We start from the raw sequence: 25,508 nt of genomic DNA, 5'->3' as shown, positions 1-25,508 counted from the left end.
TTTCTGGATTTGAATGTCATTCTGTATGTGATGAGGAAGCTAAAATATGGAAAAAATGTATACATATACAATAGACTCTCATTAAGGTTATAATGTATTATCAACTTATATATAACATTAAAAAGGGACAAAAACTCAAAACACAAGAAACCTAAAACTCTTTAATTCAATGTGATTGAAATCAATAACATTTGTGGTTTTCAGTGTCTTGTTCTTCATTATACCAAAAGAAAATGGCCTACACTTTTGGCAGCAAAAAATTATTTGGAAAAAATAAAATAAAACTAGGCATACAGTATGTCATGTCTAGACACACAAAGAGACACCCAATCTGCTCCTAGTTTGCCTCAGAGATAGCCTCTTCAAAATGAAAACATTCTTTATTGTCTGCAACTGGTGTGGGAAGGATTGTAAGAGTCCGTCTTTGTGACACCACCCAATATTTGTTAGTACACTCTTTCATGATGAAGATAAATCCTTTTGATGTCCGTTTTGTAAAACTATGCAACATGTATGTCATCATTCTCAATGGAAGATGCTTGCGCTCCATATTTGTGATATGCTGGCTTTGCTTTCCCCACTGTACTCAACAATGAAGTCTCAATTTATTGGAGCATGAGATGAGGATGTTGATGCAGTGGTTTGTAACAACTACTGTAGGATATCCCACTGTTTTACAGCTGTCTCTGTAGAATAACCCTTTTGGAAACCCTTTTAAGTTCCATGTAGAATCCTTTGGGGTTCTATGTAGAAACCTCTATGAAATGGGTTCTCCATGGAACCTAAAAGGGCTTCCTTAAAGGGGTCTCCCACAGAGACAGTCGAAGAACCCTTTTGGTTCTGTACAATCGATGCAAGTGAATGTAGCCAATTCAATTTCAGTAATTGCTGAGCTTGTTTCAGCAAGTCCAACTATTGTTATTGCTCAAACTTCTTCTTGTTCTTATTATTAAAATCTTTCAGTATTCTACTCCTCCTACAGCTTTTACCAATCAAACCAATCAGGGGGCGCATAGTGGCATAGCACTATTTAAAAAAAGAATCAAACCAATCAAACTTTAAAATGTGCAGAGAGGTCTGACTTGAGTTGCTTACATTTATATTCTTCGAACTCATTATACTTCTTAAACTAATCAGCTTTTTGTAACTCAAAAACTCCTGTCTTTTAACATGGTTGAAATTTGATTTAGGCAAACATTCTGAAAGCCCCATTGTTGCTGCAAATGCTATGGAACTTTCACAACTTTATTCAACTTGAATAAAAACAACAGGAGACCTGCAGAATGCATTCTTAGAATGATTACACAACAATGCACTCTCTTGGCTACCCCTTTTCTACCCCACTAAACCAACCCAAAAAATTATTATGCAAACTTGAAAGTGCCCTTTTTCATCTATTTGGAGACCATATAAAATTCATTTGGTTCTATGTAAACCAAAAGACCGCTGCTGCACTTTCAAGCTATTCACACCAATCCAACTATGAAATGTTCCAAAAACTCAAAATTCCCTGATAAAAGCTCTGTGCTACCTATTAAGCTTTTTGGAACTCTAAAAACTCTCATCTAGCATGAGACCTGCAGAACTCATTCTCCTCTAGTAGAACTGGTGGCCAAGAGAGTGCATTGTTGCATAGTCTCTTGGCCACCATTCTGCAGGTCTCCTGTTGTTTTTATTCTAGCGTCACACAGTAAGTATTGTTTACCAATAATGTATTTCACCAGTTCAGTTCATCTACCCAGAATATCATCAGCAACCCTGTTAAAAGCTTTCTGATACCCATTAAACCTTTAAAATTAAGCTTTTTGTTACTCTAAAAACTCTCATCCGGTTACCAAATCAACTCTACTAATCTCAACCACTCAACCAACCAACTCTCTATCCACTCCACTGAAGTACCCCTGGCTCATCCTATCTATCTCTATCTATGTATCAATTAATCTATACAATCAACCAACAGACCAACCAGCCATAAATCCATCATTCTACCAACCAAACCACCTTTAGCTTTATCCACTACCATAATAACACTCTCACTTTCTTTCAGCTACCAAGCAAATATATTGATCTTTCATCCAAACCATCTGTACATCCTATTGTGTGACAAACATTTTGGTGTGACCAAATCATGTGCTGGTGCCACCAAATGGAAAAAGTGGAGAATTGATTTGGTAGTACGGTTATTGGCCGTGTCCAAGCTACTCTTCTGTACTCTCTGTGTATTCTCTTCTCTTTGACAATTCTAAACACTGTTACCATGGCATGACATAATGATGCCAAATTGTCACTGATCTCGCTCTATTCGGTGGTGTTAATGAGCTAGTTAGTTGAGCCCTAGAATATCTGCAACTCTACTGGGATGTTGATAACCATCTCATTACATAGAAGGTGTCATTAGAGACCAACCAGCTGGGCTCCCTGGGCTGTGTGTGTCATAACAATTGGAGCCTGACCAATACTGGATTTTTGGGACAGTGCTGATTTATGGGTGCAAAATTCACTGGTAACAGATATAACTGCCACATTTTTTTTATTACAGAATGAATTCCTTTTTTAGCACAGTTTTCTTAGGGAAACAATGGCAAAAATATACTCTTAATGCTGATTAAGGCAAACATCCATCTCAATAATGACCTGAAATTTATCTCCATTGATGAATAGAGAAACATTGATTTATTTTATGTGCATTCTTACTTGTACTATGCCAAATGAGAATTCCACATGTTCAGTGCATATTGATATCATCAGTGATTTGCTGTTCAATCTAACTTGTTGATTGAACAGCAAACTTAATGGTTTATCCCAGCCCTCCCCTTCCCCAAGGCGAACTTTATCGAAGTGGTAAATTCCGCTCTGTTCACGAGTAAACAAACCTGCGTCGACTCATGGATACAAGCTAGCCATGTTAACTGGTGAAATAAATTATTGGTGAGTAATATCTTACTGTGTGACTATTTGTATGCCGAATAACTCTCTTGTTCAGTAACATCATTTTAGTTAGCAACTGTGCTTATTGACTGCAGTCCAAAGAGCTAACGTTACTTTGCTAAATTCAGCCATTTCAGTAGGCACTCCAGTAACAGCAAATGCCAATGAAGTTTATTAATTCATAAAAATCCCTGTGTATATATTTTGCTCTGGAAGAAAACAATTACACCGATTTTCGATCATTTCGGAAAGTAATGCTGACGCACATCTTCAGTGCATTATCGGTGGAATATGTGCTGATACAGATATTCCTGTAAAAGGCCAATATCGGCCGATAATATCGGTGCTCCAACAACCGTGTCCCTTCCTGTCTCTCCACAGGGAGTCGTGCCTATGTGCTCCTGTCCCTCAGTCAGCAGGACGGGATTGAGCAGCACATGGACTTTGACAATCGCTACACTCTCTTGGAGCTTTTCGCAGAGACCACCTCCTCCGAGGAGCATGGGATCTCTTTTGAAGGGATCCACCTCCCTCAGGTAGCTACTAAGCCACATCTCTCACGCCTGTCTGCTTACCATCCTATTGTGTGTGTGTGTGTATTTATGTACAGTCCTCCTGAAGATTAAGCCAGTGAATTGGGCTTGTATTCTTTTTTTACACGCACATCAAAGACTACTTGCTCTTTTTTAGATTACGTTAAAAACCTTGCATTCTCATATTAAACAGCAGCAAGTAATCTGACAGTCTTTAACATGCTCTCTATTTGGTTTCTTCTACTGTGTGCTCCAGATCCCTGGAAAGCTGCTGTTCTCCCTGGTCAAGCGCTACTTGTGTGTCACGTCCCTGATGGACAAGCTCAACACCGCTGGGGTGGAGTCCAGCTCTGAGCGGCAGGACGGCGGACCCTCCACCTCGGCAGGGAGCCACCAGACGGAGCAGCTGCGTGTGCAGCGGGAGTTTGAGTACACCATGGCCATGGCTAACCTGATCTCTGAGCTGGTGCGTGTCATGGGCTGGGACCGCAACCGGCCACCCCCCCATCGCTCCAGCAGCCAGGCCCAAGGTGGCATCTGTGGTGGAGAGGACCAGGAAAATGAGCCACCCCGGCGAACGCTGCGCTCCATCTTCCAGCCACGCTTCTCCGCCTCTCCCATCGCAGCCGTCTCTGCACCAGGCGGGGCTGCCACCCCCACGCTGCCCAAGAAGAAGACTGGCAATGGGTTCAAGACACGCACAGATTTCTCCAACCGCTCTGCTTACGTAGAGTATGTGCAGGACAACCTGAAGAGTGGCATGCTGGTCCGTATGCTGGAAGACTACGAGGAGGTCAGCGCCGGTGACGAGGGGGACTTCCGCTACAGCAATGATGGATCCCCTCCTGTGCAGGTAGGAAGCATGATCAGACTACCAGTGCCTCGTCAAACTATATGTAGCCATCCAGAGCAGGTTACTGACATGTGACTTTAGGGTTGCGCAATGTATAACCTACACATCATAATGATTAGACCATGCAGTGTATCATAACGACACATCTTCGCTTAGGCGGCGTAATTTCCTTTGCCAGTGATGGCTAAATCCACATCATATGTAGCCTACTGTTCTCTGTAATCCCTTTGTCTGATCTCACTGAGAATTGCTGAAACATTATGATGCACCATACATGCACCCAGTCATCTTTTCCCTGCCTTTCACAGTATAGGGGATAGGTCACATGTGACCTAGCTAGAGTTACTAGGTTTCACTTTCCCTTCTGGGCTGCTGCTTTCAAATGCTTCCCTTACTCTGCCCAATCTATCACGTGCGTACCATTTTAGAGACGCTGTGCCAAGCTCTGGTTCATGATTCATAGACAGGTGACAAGTGCTGCTGCCTGATATTATCAAGGATTCTCACAACTTTGTGGTGCCTACTTAATGATAAAATAAAGTATAGATTAAATAAAAAAATAAAAAATATGTATTTGGTATCCCTTCACACTTGGTTAGAAATATCATCAAGTGTTCTCTAATGTGATGAATACATTAGCTCATTACTGGCTGTGTTTGTGTTGTGCACACAGGTGTACTGGAACTCCCTGTCGCGAACCTACTGGGTACACTGGCACATGGTAGAGATCCTGGGCAGTGGCACCAGCGCTCAGACTGAGAAAGAGAACCAAGAGAAGGCCTCCAATCTGACTGAGACGCTCAAGCTTACAGCTGGTAAGAGGGGGTTATGTTATATGCAACGTGTCAATGGACAATGATGCAACTCTGGAGCATCAAAGCACATGAACTTTGAGCCTGTATACAAGTTCATTTTGGGGAAAACATTTAATGTGATACATTTTTTCCATTATCCAAAGATTTTCATCTGGAATGGACTATGTAATTGTACTGTAGAAAGGCAAACCAGCATTGCCTAGATGTGCTACAGAAATTATTATAATAGTAATAATAATGACCCTAACCCTTAGAATGTAATACTATAATATATAAGGAAGTATATGTGTCCCCCAAATGGTGAACAAAACCGTATTGCCTTGCTCTATGACGGTTTAATGTCATCCATGGTGTGTCCTCTCTTGTGTGTAGTGAGCCAGACATTCTTCTTGAAGCCCCCTGGTGGGCTATACTCGTTGCCTTACCTAGCTGAGGGGCTGCAGGCTGATGGAGCCATCCTCTGTCGGGCCGAGTGGTGGGAAGTGCTCTTCTTCATAAAGAAGCTCGAACCAAAGCAACAGCAGGAGGTCAACAACATCCTGTGCCAGAGCCTGGATGACCAGGCAAGAGCCGTCACCTCATCTCTGGCTTTCATTGCATTCTAGCTCCTAACTCCTTCACTCTCTAATGTCCTCTCACTGTCTCACCTTCCTGCCTACTCGTGGAGTTTGAGGGAGAGGATATGTAGTGCTTGCGTAACTTGTGTTTTCTCGCGCTCTGTCCTCTTGTCAGATGTCAGATCTAGATGAGGTCACTCTGATTCAGCTGTCGGTCCCAGGCGAGGTGGCCCGGAAGCTGCTCCACTATCTAAAGCAGACCCTGCAGGCCTCCTGCCTGGGAGACCTGCTCTGCTCCCATGCCTACAATAAACACTACCTGAGTCGTGGGGGTCGAAGGGTGGAGGATGAGGAGCTGCTGCCTGACGGCTCCTCAGGGCTGAGGGGGCAGGGAACCTCCTCTTCATCCTGTGCCGCCGCCTCATCTTCCTCCTCCTCTTCATCCTCCTCCTCCTCCTCTTCCTCTTCCACTATGGGCTCAGTGTCCAAGAAGCCCAAAAAGGAGATTCCTGCAGACTCTGGCTGTGGGAGCTCTGACACAGAGAGTGAACTGCCCAAGGAGGATGAGACCAAGTACCCTGAAGACCTGGAGGAGAAGATGAAAGGTGTGTGTGTCTCTGTGTGTGTGTGTGTGTGTGTGTGAGTGTGTGAGAGAAAAAGAGAGTAACTTCAAACCAGTTATTGGGAGTTGTTGGCGTTCTGCCATGTTATGCATTTCTTTAGAAGCACATTTTCCGGAGAATGAAAACACCAGAGAAAGGCATGTGAAGGCATACCCAGCCTATTTTCATGATTGGGTGAATTACCCTGAGTTGTCCTCATAGGCCAGTCATGAATCTTATCTATTCTCTTCTTTGCTACCAGCAGCACAGGCTACTAACAGTTAGAGGTGTCCTCTCCAATAAACTGTGTTTCAGTGACTTGATAACAGCATCATCTGAATTGCTTGCCAAAGTTCAGTAGCATCAAGTTCAGTAGCAACAAGTTTAGTAGCATCAAGTTTAGTAGCAACAATATCCAAGAAGAACCTGTACATGCTCTCATTCTTAGCATTAATTATGTTGTTTTTGCTATAACATCTGAACTTTGTAATACTTCTCCACTTCCTATGCATTCTCAGGAGAACGGTGAGGTTGTTCACAGCTGGTAATTACTCTGCTGAAGAAAAAAACAATGCTAGCATGCTGTGGCTGTGTGACTATGTAAGGAGATAGTTCTAGTCATCATCAGATACATTCTAGACTAATAGTTTCTTTCAACAGTATGCACGTAAACAAAAACCTAGAAGCTGAACTTATAATTATTAACTATGAGGTTTGTGCATACAAGCTAGCGAGGAAAAAAAAAAAGCAGAGTAAAATTCTGCTTTAAAGTACAGGATGATGAGAGAAACTATTATGCACATGTCACAAATGGTCAAGATCTGCGTGCCGCATTATTACTCAAACATGCTTTGACTTCTGTTTCCCCCCTGCCTCCAGTGTATAACAACCCTAAGGTACAGGGCAAGAAGACAGTCCTGGAGAAACTAGGGGAAGTGGTGGACATCATGAGGAAGAACGTCTCAGATCCAGGGCAGCAGCTGGCGGGCATGAAGTTTATTTCCAAGGTCCTGGACGAGGAGGCGCCTCAGGAGAGGTGCACGCTGAGGACAGACGCTGCCCAGACCATACGGTGAGGCTGCTGCACTTACTCCCACCCCCATTGGTTAACATCATGGGCTTAGTGTCCCATAGTCCCAAAAGTACATTTAAATACATTTGGCAAAATTATATAGTAATAAGTAACCACTGGTGAACTTCACAAGTTGTAATTTAAGGGGGACAATTCTAAATTAAGATTAGGCTTCAGGTTTTGCAGAGGGAAGCGAGAGAGTGTCTGCAATTATCTTTGGTTTTCGGCGCAATACCCAAATGATGCACCTGCCCATCTCAGCCAGATGGCTGCACTGATCATATTTATTGTATATATCGATCACTGATCGATAGACCCAATTTTGCCCTGTATTATTACATAGATTATAATTCTAAACAGGGCCTTCATTTATGTTGTATTGTAAACATTTGTAGAATTGCAGGAAATGTGTTTTGAAGTTTATTTATTTTTTAAATCCAAATTAAATATATACTTGGTTTGACCACTCTCTTTGGAAGAGGGTACATTTTTGAATCAGAGATGGAGCACTCACCCGGATGTCTTTGCTATGTCTTTGCCAGGGGTCAAGACCTCTAACCTCTAACATTATCTTTGCGCAAAATGAAATGGGGCAGGTCTGCATAAAAATAACCACGAAAGGGTTTAATTACAAAAGTAAGTTATCCAGATTGGCCATAGCCCAATAATCTAATTATTGACTCATGGTGCAGACAAAATCTTCATTAGACTCTGTAGTCATTGCTAGCTTGCTGAGAAACAAGTGAACGTCTGTACGACAGCAGACTCTCTCTCCTCGCCCACAGGGACAAAATCCTGAAGCTGCTGGTGGAGATGCTGAGTGCGCAGCCAAAGGAGAATGTGGTCTGCGCCCTGCGTCTGACCCGAATCCTCATGCTCAAGTACGAGTGGAGGGTCTGCCTCGCCACAGAGGGGGGCGTCAAAGCCATCCTCTCGTGTATGCAGGAGTACCCCACCGTGACACAGGTTCAGCAGGTCGCCCTGGCAGTGAGTACTATTCAAGCTCAGGGTTTTTAGCCTCCAACCTCCTCATTATCACATTTATGATGCGAGAGAACAAACGCAGGCTTGTTTTCTTACACAAAGCTCACGGGGACGCAAAGAGAAGAGACAAGTATACTGTACTTAGCTTATGTATTGGTTTCCTTCTCTTATTCTTATTCTTCTCTTCCTTTTAGACATTGAAGGTCATCACAGGTGCCAGTAAGCATGACCTCCGCAGTATGGGCAGTGGCCTGCCTCTGTCAGAGTCTGGCACTCAGATGATGCTGGAGATCTTTGCCAGTATTGGCTCTGCCACCCCCGAGGGCTCTAAGGGACTGCTGGGTACCATCCCTGCCGCCATTGAACTGATGCTCAACACACCAGGGTATCTGACTTTAACACACGATCAATGTAAATGAAAGGGGGTATTCACCATGATGAGACTAAATGTTAACTTCCAATAGGGATCTCTACCAGACCTGGGCAAAATGAATACTTGAAGCAATCAATGAGTCAAGCACCCCAAGTTATTCAAATACTTGAAACCCATTTTATTATGATGTGTTTTGGCCAGGTCTGATCTCTATTCTGTCTGTCCTGCCAGGTGCATATTGTCAGTGAGGAACGGTCTGCTGGTGATCATCATGTTGATCTCTAGTCACAAGAGCTTGGCGGAGCAGTTGGTGGCCTGTGACGTCAGTGCCGTGCTCAAGAAGTGCCTGTCTGCCCCGCGGCCAGAGACCATGCTGGCCATCATCGCCCTCAACCACATCTCCATGGTTCACAAGCTGGAGAAGAAAGGTACACATTTGGTGTGAAGGTGCCGAATTAAAAAAAAAAAGAAATGAAAAAAAGAAACATGCAAACAGTTTCTTAGACCACCGCTTTTTCCTCACTGACTACAATCGGCATAACTTTTCCAATTACTTCTTAAACACATGTGGATGCCGCGGGAAATGTCAAGAATTTACATTATTTTGACTAATTCAATGATTTCCTTCAGAGTCTAAGGAGGAGCTGGACTTCAAGGACACAGAGCTGAAGATGCTGGTGGTGAGTCTGAAGGAGATGCCTGCCACTAAGGAGGTGATCCTGACGCTGGAGCAGCTGCTGTGTGATGACGCCTCCCAACTGGAAGAGGAACGCAACCAGGTGACCCGCAGCAGGGAGACCTACCAGGACCTGGTGCGCCTCATGGACCAGCACAGAGCCGACCGTGCTGCACAACTCTCCATCCTCAGGTACAGGGGTGTCCTGGGGCCGCCAGACCAGGCAAACTGTCGTGTTGCATTGTTGGCATGTTTGTACCTTGCCTTGCATTTAATCCAGTAAATAATGTTATGAATTAGTTTATTCTTCTTCATTCCCTCTGAGCATGGTTGTGTGTCAGATGATCATGATCAGTGGAATGTTTTTGTTTCCCCTACTATAGGATATTGAATAAGTTCTTGGACAATTACCAGGAGGATCTTCTCCCATGGCACGAGAGCATCGAACCATGCTTGTCCTCTGTGACAGCCTCCATCAATGACCGTGAGGTAGGAAACATTCTCCATGATGATGATGATCACAAACCAAACTGCGGTCATGTGTATCTAAAGCCTAGAATGTGGGATTATTCAGCTCATGACCAGGTGATTGAAACAGGCTTGTACCATCTATGTAGGTTGTGCAGCTCTTCATCCGTTTCCTGTATCGCCTGGCGTCTCTGAATAAAGACTATGCTGTTGTAATGTGTCGTCTGGGCACTAAAGACGTCCTGGTCAAAGCTCTGGACAAGCACAGCACCAATCTGCTGATGGTCACTGAGCTGAGGGACTTAATCAACGACTGTGAGAAGTACGCCAGCCTCTACAAGAAAATGACCACCAGCGTTCTGGCTGGATGCATACAGGTTGAGTACCAACACTACTCCCTCTCTTCTTTCCCTGTTAAGTTATCTTGTAAAGTTTTTGCATTTATTGGCCTTACTAACTGTATTATAAAACAATTCTACAGTAGGAGGTAAATACGGTATTATGCTGCTTGAGATGGAGGTTCATTTAACACCTATGCTGCTTGAGATGGAGGTTCATTTAACACCTATGCTGTTTGAGGTGGAGGTTCATTTAACACCTATGCTGTTCGTTTCAATCCAATACAGATGGTTTTGGGCCAAATAGAGGAGCATCGCCGCAGCCACCAACCAATCAATATCCCCTTCTTTGATGTTTTTCTGCGTAATCTGTGCCAAGGTATATTTACTTTTAGCTACCTGTGTCACTGGATAACGAAATGTCATGTAATTGCTTTTTTTAACCTTTGCTTTCCTCAGATTTCAGTCAAGTGAGAAACTTGTCCTGGCTTGTTTGATTTACTCGTATGCTTTATGAAGTCTTTCGACTTTGTAAAGAGTCTGGGTAGCATAACAAAGAAATACCAAGTAACTTTTTAGGGTCACCAGATGTCCTGTATTTCCGAGCACAAATTTGAGCTCCTTTTCCAATCTGTTTACAAAAAATTAAAATAAATTCAGTATTTTAGACCGTCAATGTATTCATGATAGTCAGTGGTCATTTAGCCTATGTGGAACAAGAGAGCAACTCATATTTTCCGAAAGCATTTTGTTTGCTGAACGTACAGGTAAATTTGCCACAAGGTCGCCGTTGCATGTCTGAAAAAATATTGAATGACCACATTTGTCATAATTAGTGGTATGGCCTTTTTCATGTTTAATGTGTGGAGAGGCCAATGCCACTCTTCTACCAAAAGCCTATGTGGGAAATATGTTCTGACTGCCCTCGACCATATTACTTCACATAATAGTGGTTTTATTTGATATAAAACTCAAAATAACCACAGCGTTTTCAATTCGACTCAGCTAGAGGGCAGCAGAGTTAACAAATCGAGCATTAATGATAACTACCTATAGTTTTATGACTTCAACTGTCTGACTTAAAATGCCTTGACTTAATGCTCTGCCTATGTGGCCGTTCATGACAGGGTCTAGTGTGGAACTCAAGGAGGATAAGTGCTGGGAGAAGGTGGAGGTGTCCTCCAATCACCATCGAGCCAACAAGCTCACTGACAAGAACCCCAAAACCTATTGGGAGTCCAATGGCTGCACCGGTTCCCATTTTATCAACATCTACATGCACAAAGGGGTAGTTATTAGGTACGTTGACGCCTCCCTTTGGTCATACAGAGGGTGTAGAGCTGTTGGAATGTTCCTGCTCTTTCACTCTTGATGTGTCACAATGTAAATAGAGTAGAGGATTAAGCACACCTTTCGCTGTCCTACTGTTATAATTCAAATCTATGCAGTGATAATCAAATGACTATAGCTGATGTTAATTGATGGCATGGGACGAGCAAGAAGGGGAAAGAATACCTTGATCCTGCACCATTTGACTATGCGTCATACTCAATGTTTAAAACTGCTGTTACCCCAATTATGTTTGCCCTGTTTTACTTTAAAATGCTTGATAATTATTATTGAGGCAGTGAAGTGAATTCCCTTTGCTGCAGGCAGTTGGCAGTGCTTGTGGCCAGTGAAGACTCCAGCTATATGCCTGCCCGCATTGTAGTACTTGGTGGAGATGACCCCACTAACATCAATACAGAGATCAACACAGTAAGTAGAGGCAGTGTTTATGTGATGGAGAAACTTATGTGATTTCTTGTAATGTGGTTTAAGCCTCTCACCCAATCAATACTGTATGCTTACAGGTCAATGTGCCTCCGTCAGCCAATCGCATTGTATTGCTGGAGAACATGAGCCGCTTTTGGTCCATTGTGCAGATTAGAATTAAGAGGTGTCAGCAGGTGAGATTTGTCTCTATGACAATATAGATGTTGATGAGGCTTGCATAAGGAACTTGCATAAGGTGAAGTCTTGACTGTTAAACCTCACTCGACACCTCCCTCTTCCTTCACCAGGGTGGCATTGACACAAGGGTCCACGGCTTTGAGGTGTTAGGCCCGAAGCCCACCTTCTGGCCGGTGTTCAAGGAGCAGCTGTGCTGTCGCACCTACCTGTTCTACACCACCAAGGCACACACCTGGTGCCAGGAGATCCTGGAGGACAAAGCCCAGCTGCTGCAGCTCTTCAACAAGTAAGCCTGACCCCTCTGCTGTAATACAACACTGCCACACCAGCATGCATAGCAGGCTCTTTAAAGTTGTTTTGTTTTGTTTGTGGGGCATTCCCACTCTTGTATTTTCATTTTTATTGGATAGAGAAAGACAGGAACGTAAGGAGGAGAGGGTGTGTCAGCAGGGCACGTGTCCACTGTAGGCTGTGGTGCTGGACCACTGGCCAGGCCACTATAGCAAGCTTTTTAATTAATTATATTTAGCCATTGATGACTGCCTCGTGAGCTTAGTTCAACTGTCTTACCCCATCAGAACCCACAATATAAGCTTGTTTTACTCCATTGTTTGTAAACAATGTACTGTAATTGTAAATGAACAAAACATGGTTAAAACTGTACACTCATCAGTAGCTCCATCTATGAATTTGAGAGTGGTTACATTTCTCCTGCCCCATCCCTCAGCTGTTTACCAATAAACATGGTGGTTTGTTATTGTTTGAGTCTAAGATGAGCTCTAAGATGAGCCCTTAACAGCAGCATTTTCCCCTGAGTTTCTCAAACTAACCTGCAGTCTGATCTAATCTGGGCTGATGTCTGTCTGCAGACTGAACAGTGCTCTCCGACATGAGCAGATGTTTGCTGACCGCTTCCTGCCTGACGCAGAGGCAGCAGAAGCTCTGGGTCGGACCTGCTGGGAGGCCCTCATCACTCCCATCGTACAGAGCATCACTGTCTCAGGTACTGACTGTTCACTAGTCCTAGTAATTCTTCACCATCTCCTCCTGCACCCTCTACCTTCTGTCAACCATGTATCAAAGATTACTTATGGGTATCATTATGGCATGACTAACGTGCTTCTCTCTACCCTGTTTCCTCCCACACCCCTATTTGTATTCAACAGAGACCCCAGTCCTCAGCCCCCTGTCCTGGCTGCTAAGCGAGTACCTGGACAACGCAGAGTCAGCCAGGCGCTGCAAGAGTCGGGCAGCCATCTTCAACTCCCGCGTCCGGCGCCTCACTCACCTGCTGGTCCACGTGGACACCAGCCGAGTGGACACAGAGGAGCTAAAGCCCCCCATCAAGTCCAGTGAGTTCCCTGCCAACACCTCAAATATGACTCTGGTGTTGATCATGTAGTTGTCATAACCATGTTGTCATGGGGGGGATGTTTGATTTGAAATGTGGGGTGGGGACAATAACGCTGAAATGCAGAATCCAATTTTGGGCAGAGGGTGTGGTAGTCCTCTTACAGGAAAATGTGGCCTTCTGTAAGTGCATTTCGTTCAATTCATACAACATAGTGTTGACTGTTTTCTTGCTATATACTACATCACATCACCAGGGAAAACAACTCCACATATATGGGGGAGACACTCCTACGAATTTTGTAACTAATTTGATATACTACAATTAAATGAATCGATTTTGCACAAAAACATGTTCTCTAAAAGTTTAGTTTTTTTTAAAAAGAGGAATACATAAAAATCAATCAATAATCATGATGAAAGAATGAAGTACCATGAAGTGTCTTATTTTGCCCTGCTCAGTTCTATGTCTTCAGCAACCATCTTGTCTGTTTTGGCCAGGCAAAATGATGCCTGGTTGCCTTGGCAACCACATTGAAAAATAAACATCGGCCCAGAGTGTAGGTTTCCCAACCCTCAAAATAGTAAATTCTTGGTCTCTAGAATGCCAAAAACCGGCTGGAATTGCCATTCAAAATGAGCTGGTCTTCCCCATGCATTTAAGATGAAATATTAACTGATTTTGCATGTTGGAGTGTATTCTTTTGAAATGCAACCACACTGACCAACTTTTTTTTTTTTTTTGCTGTGTTTTGGAAAACAAAAACCGCATTTTGGTTTTCAAGTAACATTAAAACCAAGTCTTGAGGATGAATGAAAGTTTATCTTAGGTAGACACCACCTATATCACGTCTTCTATATTTTAAGGTATTTCTTTTGTTTTCAGAAGGTATCAACCGAAGCAAAGATTTAAAGAGTAAGTAACAGCTTAGAGGCTAATGTACTGCATTTTGGTTTTTACGTTACTTATTTGTTTCAGCTCAGTGGCATTCCCATTTTTTAACTAAAGACTGAGACATTCCGCTCCCCCCCCCCCGCACATGCAACCCGCCAGTTTTAATTGCAATTAATCAGGATGTGTTACTTCTCATCTCTCTTTCAGTTGTTTTTGGCTGCTGTATCATTTCTTATACTGATTTACCATGATTTTTCAAGGGACTTTAAGATCATTTCATTATCATTTTCTTTCAGATGGCAAAGAGGGCAAAAACAAAGATGCAGCTGCCGCTTCCTCGTCCTCTAACTCTGTCAAGCCGAAGGTGAAGAACACCAGCAGTATTGCAGGGATAGCACTGTGTTGGCAAGGCGTAATACAACGGCAGGTAAGTCACTCTTGTACTCCTGCTCTGCTGTAATGCCTGAGCATTGCTCATCCATATGCAATAGGATAGTATCTCAAACAAGCTAGAAACTGTTGTTGTTTTGTTTTTAGACTGGCCTAATTCCTCTACATATATATTTAACAGGTGAAGAAGTTCCTTGACTCCACGTGCAGCCTGCCAGACTTTGTGGAGCGTTACAGGAACATGTACCTCCGTCTGAAGAATGCCATGGAGGAGTTGTTTGGCCAGCAGACTGCCTTTGTGCTTGCACTCCGCCACGGGTTCTCTGCAGCCCTTCTACAGCTCTCCATCCTCACCGCCATGCATGTGAGTTTACTGCATGTGCTCTCACTGCTACCTACATTGCACCTGTTACACATTATTCCCTAAATCACTGCTCCTTGAATGGACCAAGTTATCCATCCCTGTATTTACAGGTGAGTGAGCGGTTTGCCCAGTACATTGACCTGATGATCCAGGAGAGTGGAGTGGACTCTGGAAATGTGGAGACACTCAACCAGCTCCAACAGTTCCTAGAGCCCATGCTCTTCCTCTCTGGACTGGAGCTGGCCAACACCTTCGAGCACTTCTACAGGTACATTTCTAGAATATCTGTTGTACTGCTAATCTAACTCTATTCAGCATTAAAGGGGCAATCTGGGATTGGTACATCCATGTTCAAGCTTTTTAATATTGTTTGAGTCCCAGATTGCCCCTTTAAAATGAGCTCTTAGCAGCAGCATTTTCCCTTGAGTTTCTCAAACCCGTGTTCCTCCCTCTCCCTCCCTTTCCTTACTACCCCTCCTCCTCTCCAGGTACTATTTGGGTGACCGGCTTCTGGGCAAGGGCAAAGTGTGGCTGGAGAGTGCCGTCATTGAGCAGATTGGCACCTGCTTCCCGAACCGCTTCCCCCAGCAGATGCTTAAGAACCTGATTGAGTCTGAGGAGCTGCAGCAGGAGTTCCACCTCTACCGCCTCCAGCAGCTGGACAAAACACTTCAGGACGAGGACGAGGAGGTGAGCTGGGGGACAGGTGTTCTTTTGAGCCCTGCAAGATTATTAGTGGTTTTACTTTCTCTTGAATAAAAACAACAGGAGACCTGCAGAGCACATTCTTAGAATTCTTACACAATAATGCATTCTCTTGGCTACCACTTTTCTACCCCACTAAAACCACTCTCAACCATTTAACCAACCACATTTTTTTGAAAGTGCACTTTACATCAATGGATCTATGGAAACCAGAAGATGCAATTTGTGAACCACTTCTGATCTTTCAAGCTATTCACACCAATCCAACTGTGAAATGTTCCAAAAACTCATAATTACAAGCTCTGTGGTACCTATGGCTATCAGTTCTACTGCAACAAAACTACCTGTCTCTCTCCCTCTGACCATCCTACTCTCACTTTCTTTCAGTCAGTCTCATCCTATCTGTTCATCTATGACCTTCTAACATCTATCTAACCTCCCATCTTTCCAACCTTATCTAACCTGTCAACTACCTAGCATCATCTTTGCTTCCATTTTCTACGTTTTAAACTATTACGATTTTTGTAACTCCAAAAACTCTGATCCGGTTAATCAACCAACTTCCATAATAAGACTATCTCAGCAAGTATATCGATCTGTCTTTCGTCCAAACCATCTACTACCCAATAAGACTTTGCAAGTGCACAAAGTTTCTTCTGGAACTTCTTTTCTAGTTTGTTTATCTGTATTTAACTAGCAAACACGAATGTGTCAGATGACCGTTGCAGGAATAATAATACTTAAAAAAAACAAAAAACCTCTGTGCTGTTAGAGAATGATAGTTGATATGAGCACATAATATTCACATTATATGAAGAGAATTAACAACATTATTGAGTTCTGTTAAGATAACCTGAGTACTCCAATGATTCAGTCCATATGAGTAGATGAAGCTACTCTATCATAACTTCCATTTAACTGTGAATAGGTTGTTCAAGAGGCTTTTTGTGTCCCATGCTGTGCTGTAGATGATGGAGGATCAGTCGTCAGAGCCTGAGGAGGAGAGTGAGGTGAAGGTCCTGGTGCTGTCTCCACGCTGCTGGTCCGTCTCCTCACCCTGTTACCTGGACAACCCCAGCAGGCACTTCCCTCAACAGCTCTGCAGCTACCTAGCAGAGTTCACAGACTTCTATGCAAACAGTCAGTACCTACTACCTTGTCCGTCTGCCTTCATGCAATGTTCTTCATATGGTTGGCATTAGGGTTGGGCAGGTATAAGGTATTACGAGATGAATTAGGTATTTCTGGTATTTAAGCTTTTAAATGCCAATACCATCCATACCGTCCATCTCTATTTTTCCATTATCATACGCTCCAGTGTTTGTTTAATAAACTTCCATACGGCATGATCAATAACTATTGTCTGAGGGCGGAGGAGGTCATACATCTGACTTGGACTGGTAACGATGGCCAGAGACAAACTACTACTTCTTAGAAGATAAAAGTCTTTTACCAAATAAAGAGTCCAAAAACCCTGAGCGAAGTTACAATTGTTTAATCCCAAGATGTATCAGCTGAATACACACAGAATGAGAGTCACAGTACTCCCATGAAAGCTTGAGGTACAATATGATGTCACAACAAAATGTCTTTGTCTGAACAGCTGCCGGTGTCCACCAGTAAAGATGTACTCCCCAATGTCCTCATTGGAGAATTTTCCGCAGAACCTTGAGAACTTAACACAATACTTGAAACGAGGCCTATGGCCGCTCAATACATGTTACACAGTTCACACACACTTTCTATGCAATCTATCAGCGGCAACAAACCAAGTAACTAGAATTTTCCCCCAAGCACAAATCTGTCTCTCCTCACTGGTGATAATGCCATCGAAAAAAAAAAAAAAAAAAAAAAAAACATTGAGCCAAAAAAGGCAGAATACCATGCGGCCTGGAAGTGTCTCACTAATAGGCTACAATTTAGAAGGATATGGGGAGATTAGGACGCTAGCACAATACTCAACCTAAAACCGACACGGCCTGTATTATTGGAACCGACCGAAACATAATTTGTTGAAGTATTGGAGCAGGACCAGGAAGAGGATAAACGTGGATGAACAAACACTGATGTCATTGCCTAAAGGCACATAGCCTGAGGGTACAGCAGTGTCCAATATTATCATCAAATAACTTTTCTCCTGTAGTTCCGCATCTATACCGTGTTTGCTTCATATTATTTTGTGCTTATTTGCAGTTATCAGTGATCAAGAACTGATAACGACACCTAAAGTGGCCGCAAAATGAATGCTTAGGATGGCTGTGTAAATAACCAGATCAACATATCCCTTTGGCTGTATGAAGCATGTAGAGAGCTGCACGTAAAGGATGGCCATATATCGCTCATGGGACAGATTCATTCCGCCATTGCTATTTTTTTTATTATTATTTTTTAACAAAATAGCTTATTTTGGGTGAAATTTGTTGTATATTGATATACTTAGAATATGGATTTTCAGCTTAACGTGCTACCTACTTACACAGTTTGGTCGTGCAAGACGTTGATGGGTGTATTTGTGTTTTGTGCAGGCCAGTGCATGTATAGTCTGAACCACAGTAAGCCTCGACGCCTGCAGTGGACCTGGCTGGGCAATGCTGAGCTGCACTACGGCTCCTGTACCCTCTATGTCTCAACACTGCAGATGTACATCCTGCTGCGGTTCAATCACCAAGAGGTAACATGATTTACTGGGGGACACACTCTGGAGAAAGGAGGTGAATAACCATTTTAGCCAATAGGCTGATCAACTACTGCTCTGTTCCCTTCTTCTCCAGGATGTAGCTGTGGAGACTCTTCAGCAAGCCACAGGCCTCTCCCCGACAATGCTGGCTCATGCTCTGTCTCCCCTCGTCACAGAGAAGGGCATCCTCAACCAAGTCAGCCCCAGCAACGACCTCATGAAGGGTGAGCTCCTGACGCTTGTTTTGTCTCACTCTTTATCTATGACAAGTAATGGTAACTCCTAATTTACCTAGAGTGTATTATGGCGGCCATTCTGAATGTGTTTTCTTTCTAGTCAAGTCACTATATGGTGAAAGACGCCTGTGGAGTCTGCCTGAATGCAAGGCTTTGTCCCTGTCTAACAACAGGTGTCCTGAGGTTGAACTATCATGTCCTGTCCATGATCGTGGACAACCACAGCTACTGCTACCTGCTGCCCAAGCAGACCTACCTGAATGTGGACGAGGATGCTGCCCGAACGCTGGAGAGAAAGAGGAACTATATGTACTGCCTCATTGTTCAGATCATGAAGGCTGAGAAACAGATGCACATAGACAACCTGGTGTTCAGAGTAAGACCTCACTCCTTACTCTTGTGTGTAAACCATGATTCTGAACCAAACTGAAGCCAATGATATGTTGTTAAAATAAATACCTTCTGGTCTGAAGGTTGGCTTCTGTTTAACAACTTGATGTGTCAGGGACATGTGCCTTATGCCTCTCTTTCCTCTCCTCCCCTCTCAGGTGTTGGACATGTGTCAGAAGCAGGAGGCCGGACGTTCCCCGGGCACGGTGCGTTTCAGCTGTTGCACCACTGACGTGCTGTCCTGTGTCATGCACGTCATCAGCAAGGGATACGTTAGACGCAATGAGGACAGCCCCCACATCGTGGAGTTCCTGCCCGAGGACCCCTCCACACCTCAGAAGGGCCAGGCACACTTCTCCTTCAGCAAGGCCGAGCTGAAGAAGGGCACCACCAGCAGCAGCAGCGACAATGCAGACATCAGGTGTGCGGACGACCCTTGACCTTGTTGGGGAGGCAGGGTTTTATATGAAAAGCAGGTGTGGCCTCTGGGGTTAACCTGTACTAGGGCTGGTTTTGCTTTTGAATCGGAGGGAAGGAGAAGGGAGGAGAACTGCCAAAACATCAACAAGACAATACGATCATGCTTTCTTTTTCTATCCACCCTTGTCGTCCATAGCCATCCCAAAAATGCTTTGATAGAAAACTAATAGAGCACATCATCATAGCATATCATGGGTTGATATTTTCAGCCCTGATGCTGGAAGAATTCCCTATGCCATATGTTCTGTCCTAGTTGAGCTTTTAAATGCACTTTGACCTACACTGTGGCTGCATGGCAATGCCTGACAATAACTGTCATACATACTGACACTGTTCTTCTCAGCCATCGCTCTCTCAATGAAGTCAATCCTTGGTTCTAATATTTTTGACAAATTATCTAAGCGCTCATGCAAGATGTTTTGAAATAGGCTGAAGATGCTTCAGAATGTTTTACGTATTAAAAGAATAAAGAAAACCTATAAACATTGAACCATGTTTGTTGCTCTCTTATTATGTGTGGTTAAAAGAAGAATGTTCAGGAATGTGACTTTGATCTGGCTCAGACATTGTTGTTAAATCCAGACCCACTAACCTTACAAATATCAATTTTCCTTTTCACTATGATGTCAATGGTACTCTTGCAAAAACGTTTTTAAAAGTAGGAATGGTAATTTTCGGGTATGTTAAGATCGTTATACTCAGACTTCAAACTGACCAAGTCACTTTTGAGAAGTGAATTCTTAACGGGCAGCAAGATTTCATATTGTCTCTTGACGTGTGTGTGTGTGTGTGTGTGTGTGTGTGTGTGTGTGCGCGCCTGTGTGTGTGTCTCGCCCTGCAGCCTGGGAGGCCTCATTGCAGACCCTCAGCGTGCGGAAGACGGGGTCCTGGAGGCAGTTATTTTCTCCATGGGCCGGACCATGAACCAGGAGGAGGTTCAGCAACTGATGCAACGCACGGTCCAACAGGTCTCCGGCACCCTGAGTCTGGACCTGGACCGGGCAGAGCACCTCTTGGTCTACTGCAGGTGGAATGTGGACCTGCTGATCCAACGCTACACAGATGATGCAGACTCCCTGGTCATGGCTGCTGGGCTGAAGAGTCACAACCCCCTGCTACCCCCCAGCCCCGTCTCCAGCTGCCCCGTATGCCTCATCTCCCACACAGGGGAGTCGGAGCCCGCCCCCACCCTCTGCTGCATGCACTACTGCTGCAGGGTGAGTCTGGCAGCCATAATGTCTTATCAATATATTTTTTTGTTGCTTAATTTTTTTTAAGACAAATGTTGCAAATGTTGAGCCATAATATCCACTTAAATGAGTATGCAGGTTGACCAATGGCTCTTTATAAATGTTGTTGTTTTCTTCTAGTCCTGCTGGCAGGAGTACCTGACCGCCAGGATTGAGCAAAATCTGGTGATGAACTGCAACTGTCCTATCACAGACTGCCAAGCTCAGCCCACCTCCCAGTTCTTCTTTAACATCCTCACTGACAAAGACACCATCGCCAAGGTATGGCCCCCTCACATCTCAATGAAAGAGGAACCCTAATAACCTCATCAGTTTTCATCTCATCACTCTAGTTCTCATATACAGATCCCCTTGAGAATTAAGCGGGCATTGATGATAAGAGATCGCTGCTCAACCTTATTGTTTGGACTTAAGCAAGCCCTGTACCCATCCACCTGTTGACCCCCCCCCCCATCACCTTGTACTCTGTTTCCCCCAGTATGAGAGCGCCCTCCTCCGGGGATACGTGGAGTGCTGCTCTAACCTGACATGGTGTACCAACCCCCAGGGCTGTGACCAGATCCTGTGCAAGGAGAACATCGGTAGCATAGGCACCTGCTCAAAGTGCTGCTGGGCCTCCTGTTTCAGCTGCAACTTCCCAGAGGTTAGTGCCGCTGGACAAACACTTGCCTGTCATTCTGTCTGTAACTGGCCTGTCTTTTTCATAAGTCTTTACGCAATACAATAGATTGTTTTGTTTGTAATACTTTCCTGTTTACCATTGATGACCATTAAAAAAAAAAAAAATCTGTTTCAATAATACTTGGGCATGGGTTTAATCTATCTAGTATATAGCTTTTATAGCACAACTGGTATAGTTGTAAACTGTTTTCTGTCATCCCCCCCCCCCCCCCCCCCCCAGGCTCACTACCCAGCCAGTTGCAGCCACATGTCTCAGTGGATGGATGATGGTGGCTACTATGACGGTATGAGCATGGAAGCCCAGAGTAAGCACCTCGCCAAACTCATCTCCAAACGCTGCCCCAGCTGCCAGGCCCAGATAGAGAAGAACGAAGGCTGTCTACAGTACGTACAAAACTACAAGACCAGTCAGTTTCCATCAAACCATTTCAAGGTTTATTAGCAGTATAGTGTCTAGAATGAATGACATCTTTGCAAACGTCTCCTTTGTTTCTTTAACTTTAGTATGACCTGTGCCAAATGTAACCATGGCTTTTGCTGGAGATGTCTCAAGCCATGGAAACCAACACACAAAGATTACTACAACTGCTCAGCTATGGTGAGTCCATTTGACTTTGATCAAATCTAATTTGTGTTGGCAAGATACATTTCTAATGTATGGATGGGTTTCCTGTGAAATGTAGTGCATGCATACCACGCATCTCAATACACGCCTCTTTCTCTGTATTTCTACAGGTGAGTAAAGCTGCAAGGCAGGAGAAAAAGTTCCAAGACTACAATGAGAGGTGCACTTTCCACAACCAGGCCAAGGTACTAGATACTTCATGAACCAAAGAAAAACAACATTTATTCACTGAAAGAGAATCTTCAGAAGTGCCATTCTGTTAACTCGATTTTTTGTTTTTTCCATTCATCATCCTTCTGTCAAGGACTTTGCCATCAATCTGGAAAACAAAGTTGCCTCCATCAATGAGGCCCTGCAAATGAAGTCCTTGACATTTGTCATCGACGCCTGCAAGGTCCTTGCTCAAGCTCGCAAGGTAAGAGTGGGCTGATAAGAGTATGTGATTATCCTTTAATTAGGAAATTAAATTTATCAAACCATGGTATGATTATACATGCTTTTTTATTTAAAAGATACAAGACATCTGCAGTTATCCATTACATGTCTCATCACAATGACATGATATGAATCTGCTATGTAGGTGCTGGCCTACTCTTGTGTGTACAGCTACTACAACCAGGACACAGAGAAGATGGATGTGATGGAGCAGCAAATGGAGGCCCTGGACCTTCACACCAATGCCCTGCAGATCCTGCTGGGTAAGAACTGTTAGAACTTTAGGTGGCACCATTGTAATATGGCGATTTTTTAATATTGAGAATGTTAGTTGGCACAGCTGCTACTTGCCCAATTATATGTACCAAGCTCTCCGTGTGTATTTTCCCTTTAGAGGAGACCTTGTTGCAGTGCACTGATCTAGCATCCTGCGTCCGCCTCCTGAAGCCGGAACACCTCAACACCGGCCTGGAGCTCATCCGCCGCATTCAGGAGCGCCTAGTGGCCATTTTACAACACTCTACCCAGGTAGGGAGAAATTACCTCCACACAGTCTCTGAAGAGCAGAGTAAAAACAGTTAAGTGTTGTCATAATAATTATTGGATGCTTTGTTGTCCAATCAACAGCAAGTCATGAGGGTTTCCTGTCTGGTCTCTCCAAACACAGGACTTTCGAGTGGGGTACCAGTCCAAAACGGGACAGGAACAGGAATCTGCTCAAGCTTCAAATCTCTCTAATGCCACAGACACCAACAAAGCGTGAGTACATAACATTGAAAAAGTGGATCTCTACATTTCAGCATGTCATCTATTTAATACCCCATAACTTTTGGAACGCAGTTCCTGATGCGCACTGCTCAGGTATTAACAGGGTTTCCTCTCTCTGCAGGGCCAAGTCAGGGGGCTCTGACTCTGGTGACTCTGACAACAATAACAACACCGGCGAGGATGTTGGAGACGAGGTGGAGGAGGATGATGAGTATGATGATGAGTACGTCCCAGAGTGGCACGAAGACTACGATGAAGATGAAATAGACGAGGATGACTTCTTCTCTGATGATGACGAGTCAGAGAACCTAGAGAGGGATTTCAGTCCCTTTGACTAAATATCAAAACAATTAAAAAATAGGAAGGAAAATTGTCAGTGAAAACAATATGTGCAGGCACTGCAAGCATCATATAAAATATATTAGATATATTAGAGTCAAATAGTACTTTATATAGAAACACACAGCAGAAAAGAGATCTCTAACAGAGAAAGTTTGGGTTGAGGCTGGGTGCGATTCATTTTTCTGGTCAGTCTCTTTGTGCTGACCATTCAGTTTCAATCCCATGCCAGCTGCCATTGTTGAAAGGCTGCATTTACAATGTCAATTTTTTTTATTTTTTTTTAATGTTAATTCAAATAGGTCTGAATTCTTATGGCCTTTTCCACATTAAACCTTTTTTTTAAACTGATGAGGGTACCATGGCTATCACACAGAATGAAGGATACTTTCATGAAAATATATTTGGGAACAAAGCCCATACTTTCGTTTAATGCAGATGCTGCTGCTGCTTTTGATTTACCTGCACCACTGAAAAAAGAAGGGATTTATAATCCAGTGCTAGGAAGGCTGTTAGTCTTAGTTTTAAGTTTGTTTTTTATATATTGTATACTGACATTGAGTTGGCAGTAGAGAATATATTTCTTTCATTACCAAAAGGTTTGCCTTGATTTATTTTGTAATACATGGATATGCCTTCATTCAATAAAGAACCCATGAATCAGAGAAACAATATATTTAGTATCTTTATCTAATGGTGTTAAACTACATTTTAGGTTCATGTTCAGTACTCTTGTAAGTTAAGATAAGATAATTCATACCGTTTGAGTAACATTTTCATGCATCTGTGTTAAAGGGCTACAGGGGGGACATGTAATATTATTTAAAAAAAAAAGAAAAACATGACGTTTGTTGTTCCTGGAGACATACGGGCAAATCAGAAACATGGCATCTGCCTCTAAAATCTCACTGCAATAACAGTTTGAAAGTGTCACAGTTCGATTGCATTATTTGCTAAGCAAAAACTTATGTTACGTGTTTTCTGATAAATAACTTTTATCTAGTTTTTTTTGACATGTCAATGTTCAACTGTATTGGTGTTGAGATCTTATTCTGAACATCCCACTTTGCTGTATGTTGAGAGATCCCTATATTCATATTATTCATCTCCGAAAATGTCCTATCTTTCTGATCTCATTATAATGCAGCTGTGCTACTTCAGCTGACTAAATAAACGCTTTTCTGCTATCATGAAGTGCGAATGTTATTAAGCAATAATACATGAGGCCATGTGTTAGGCCATTTCTTTACCATGACTGTGACGTGGTTTGATAACGCTTGAGGATAGAATACCTACAATATAACTTGTCCATCTCAGGATGGGAATTCGCTTGGAATCACCATGCGATTTTTAAAAAAACAAACAGATTATTAATCATATACACTGACCGAACACTTTATTAGGAACACTATAGTAATACTGGTTAGGGCCTCCCTTTGCTCTCAAAACAGCCTCAATTCTTCGTGGCATTGATTCCACAAGATGTTGGAAACATTCCTTTGAGATTCTGGTCCATGATGCCATGATTGCTTCACGCAATTCCTGCAGATTTTTCAGGTGCACTTTCAAGCTGTAAATCTCTCATTTTACCACATGCCAAAGGTGTTCTATTGGACTTTTATTGGACTCTACGACTTTTGCTTTGTGACATGGTGCATTATCATGCTGGAAGTAGCCATGAGAAGATGGGTAAATTGTGGCCATGAAGGGATGCACATGGTCAGCAACAATACTCAAATAGGCTGTGGCATTCAAGCGATGATTGATTGGT

At 43.3% G+C, this 25,508-nt stretch overlaps 1 protein-coding gene across 5 annotated transcripts in view; it reads left to right on the top strand.

Annotated features, from left to right (window-relative positions):
• Nucleotides 1–24,924, top strand: part of cul9 (cullin 9) — a 30,358-nt gene extending 5,434 nt beyond the window's left edge. The window contains exons 1-41 of one of the 5 annotated variants that reach the window (XM_083694443.1): nt 2,321–2,928; nt 3,310–3,464; nt 3,718–4,314; nt 4,988–5,129; nt 5,502–5,692; nt 5,862–6,291; nt 7,168–7,360; nt 8,146–8,347; nt 8,539–8,729; nt 8,949–9,145; nt 9,348–9,585; nt 9,777–9,882; nt 10,011–10,238; nt 10,488–10,578; nt 11,327–11,498; nt 11,852–11,957; nt 12,053–12,148; nt 12,263–12,438; nt 13,022–13,155; nt 13,319–13,504; nt 14,389–14,418; nt 14,694–14,824; nt 14,969–15,151; nt 15,262–15,419; nt 15,640–15,841; nt 16,825–16,996; nt 18,382–18,527; nt 18,628–18,757; nt 18,943–19,145; nt 19,318–19,580; nt 20,481–20,856; nt 21,010–21,150; nt 21,368–21,532; nt 21,791–21,954; nt 22,075–22,168; nt 22,306–22,380; nt 22,500–22,610; nt 22,776–22,893; nt 23,025–23,158; nt 23,298–23,389; nt 23,520–24,924. In XM_083694443.1, the coding sequence (XP_083550569.1) occupies nt 3,366–3,464; nt 3,718–4,314; nt 4,988–5,129; nt 5,502–5,692; nt 5,862–6,291; nt 7,168–7,360; nt 8,146–8,347; nt 8,539–8,729; nt 8,949–9,145; nt 9,348–9,585; nt 9,777–9,882; nt 10,011–10,238; nt 10,488–10,578; nt 11,327–11,498; nt 11,852–11,957; nt 12,053–12,148; nt 12,263–12,438; nt 13,022–13,155; nt 13,319–13,504; nt 14,389–14,418; nt 14,694–14,824; nt 14,969–15,151; nt 15,262–15,419; nt 15,640–15,841; nt 16,825–16,996; nt 18,382–18,527; nt 18,628–18,757; nt 18,943–19,145; nt 19,318–19,580; nt 20,481–20,856; nt 21,010–21,150; nt 21,368–21,532; nt 21,791–21,954; nt 22,075–22,168; nt 22,306–22,380; nt 22,500–22,610; nt 22,776–22,893; nt 23,025–23,158; nt 23,298–23,389; nt 23,520–23,736 (7,080 nt within the window). In that variant the 5' untranslated portion in view covers nt 2,321–2,928; nt 3,310–3,365 and the 3' untranslated portion in view covers nt 23,737–24,924. Of the gene's footprint in view, nt 1–2,320; nt 2,929–3,309; nt 3,465–3,717; nt 4,315–4,987; nt 5,130–5,501; nt 5,693–5,861; nt 6,292–7,167; nt 7,361–8,145; nt 8,348–8,538; nt 8,730–8,948; nt 9,146–9,347; nt 9,586–9,776; nt 9,883–10,010; nt 10,239–10,487; nt 10,579–11,326; nt 11,499–11,851; nt 11,958–12,052; nt 12,149–12,262; nt 12,439–13,021; nt 13,156–13,318; nt 13,505–14,388; nt 14,419–14,693; nt 14,825–14,968; nt 15,152–15,261; nt 15,420–15,639; nt 15,842–16,824; nt 16,997–18,381; nt 18,528–18,627; nt 18,758–18,942; nt 19,146–19,317; nt 19,581–20,480; nt 20,857–21,009; nt 21,151–21,367; nt 21,533–21,790; nt 21,955–22,074; nt 22,169–22,305; nt 22,381–22,499; nt 22,611–22,775; nt 22,894–23,024; nt 23,159–23,257; nt 23,390–23,519 lie in introns of those variants that run through there. The other 4 variants (XM_083694440.1, XM_083694439.1, XM_083694442.1 and 1 more) reach the window with 4 other exon arrangements.
• The last annotated feature ends 584 nt before the right edge of the window (nt 24,925–25,508 follow it).

Source organism: Argentina silus (genome assembly GCF_951799395.1).
Source record: "Argentina silus genome assembly, chromosome: X".
NCBI lineage: Eukaryota > Metazoa > Chordata > Actinopteri > Argentiniformes > Argentinidae > Argentina > Argentina silus.
The sequence above is the reverse complement of the archived record's forward strand: the minus strand, read 5'-3'. Positions and strand labels throughout refer to the sequence as shown.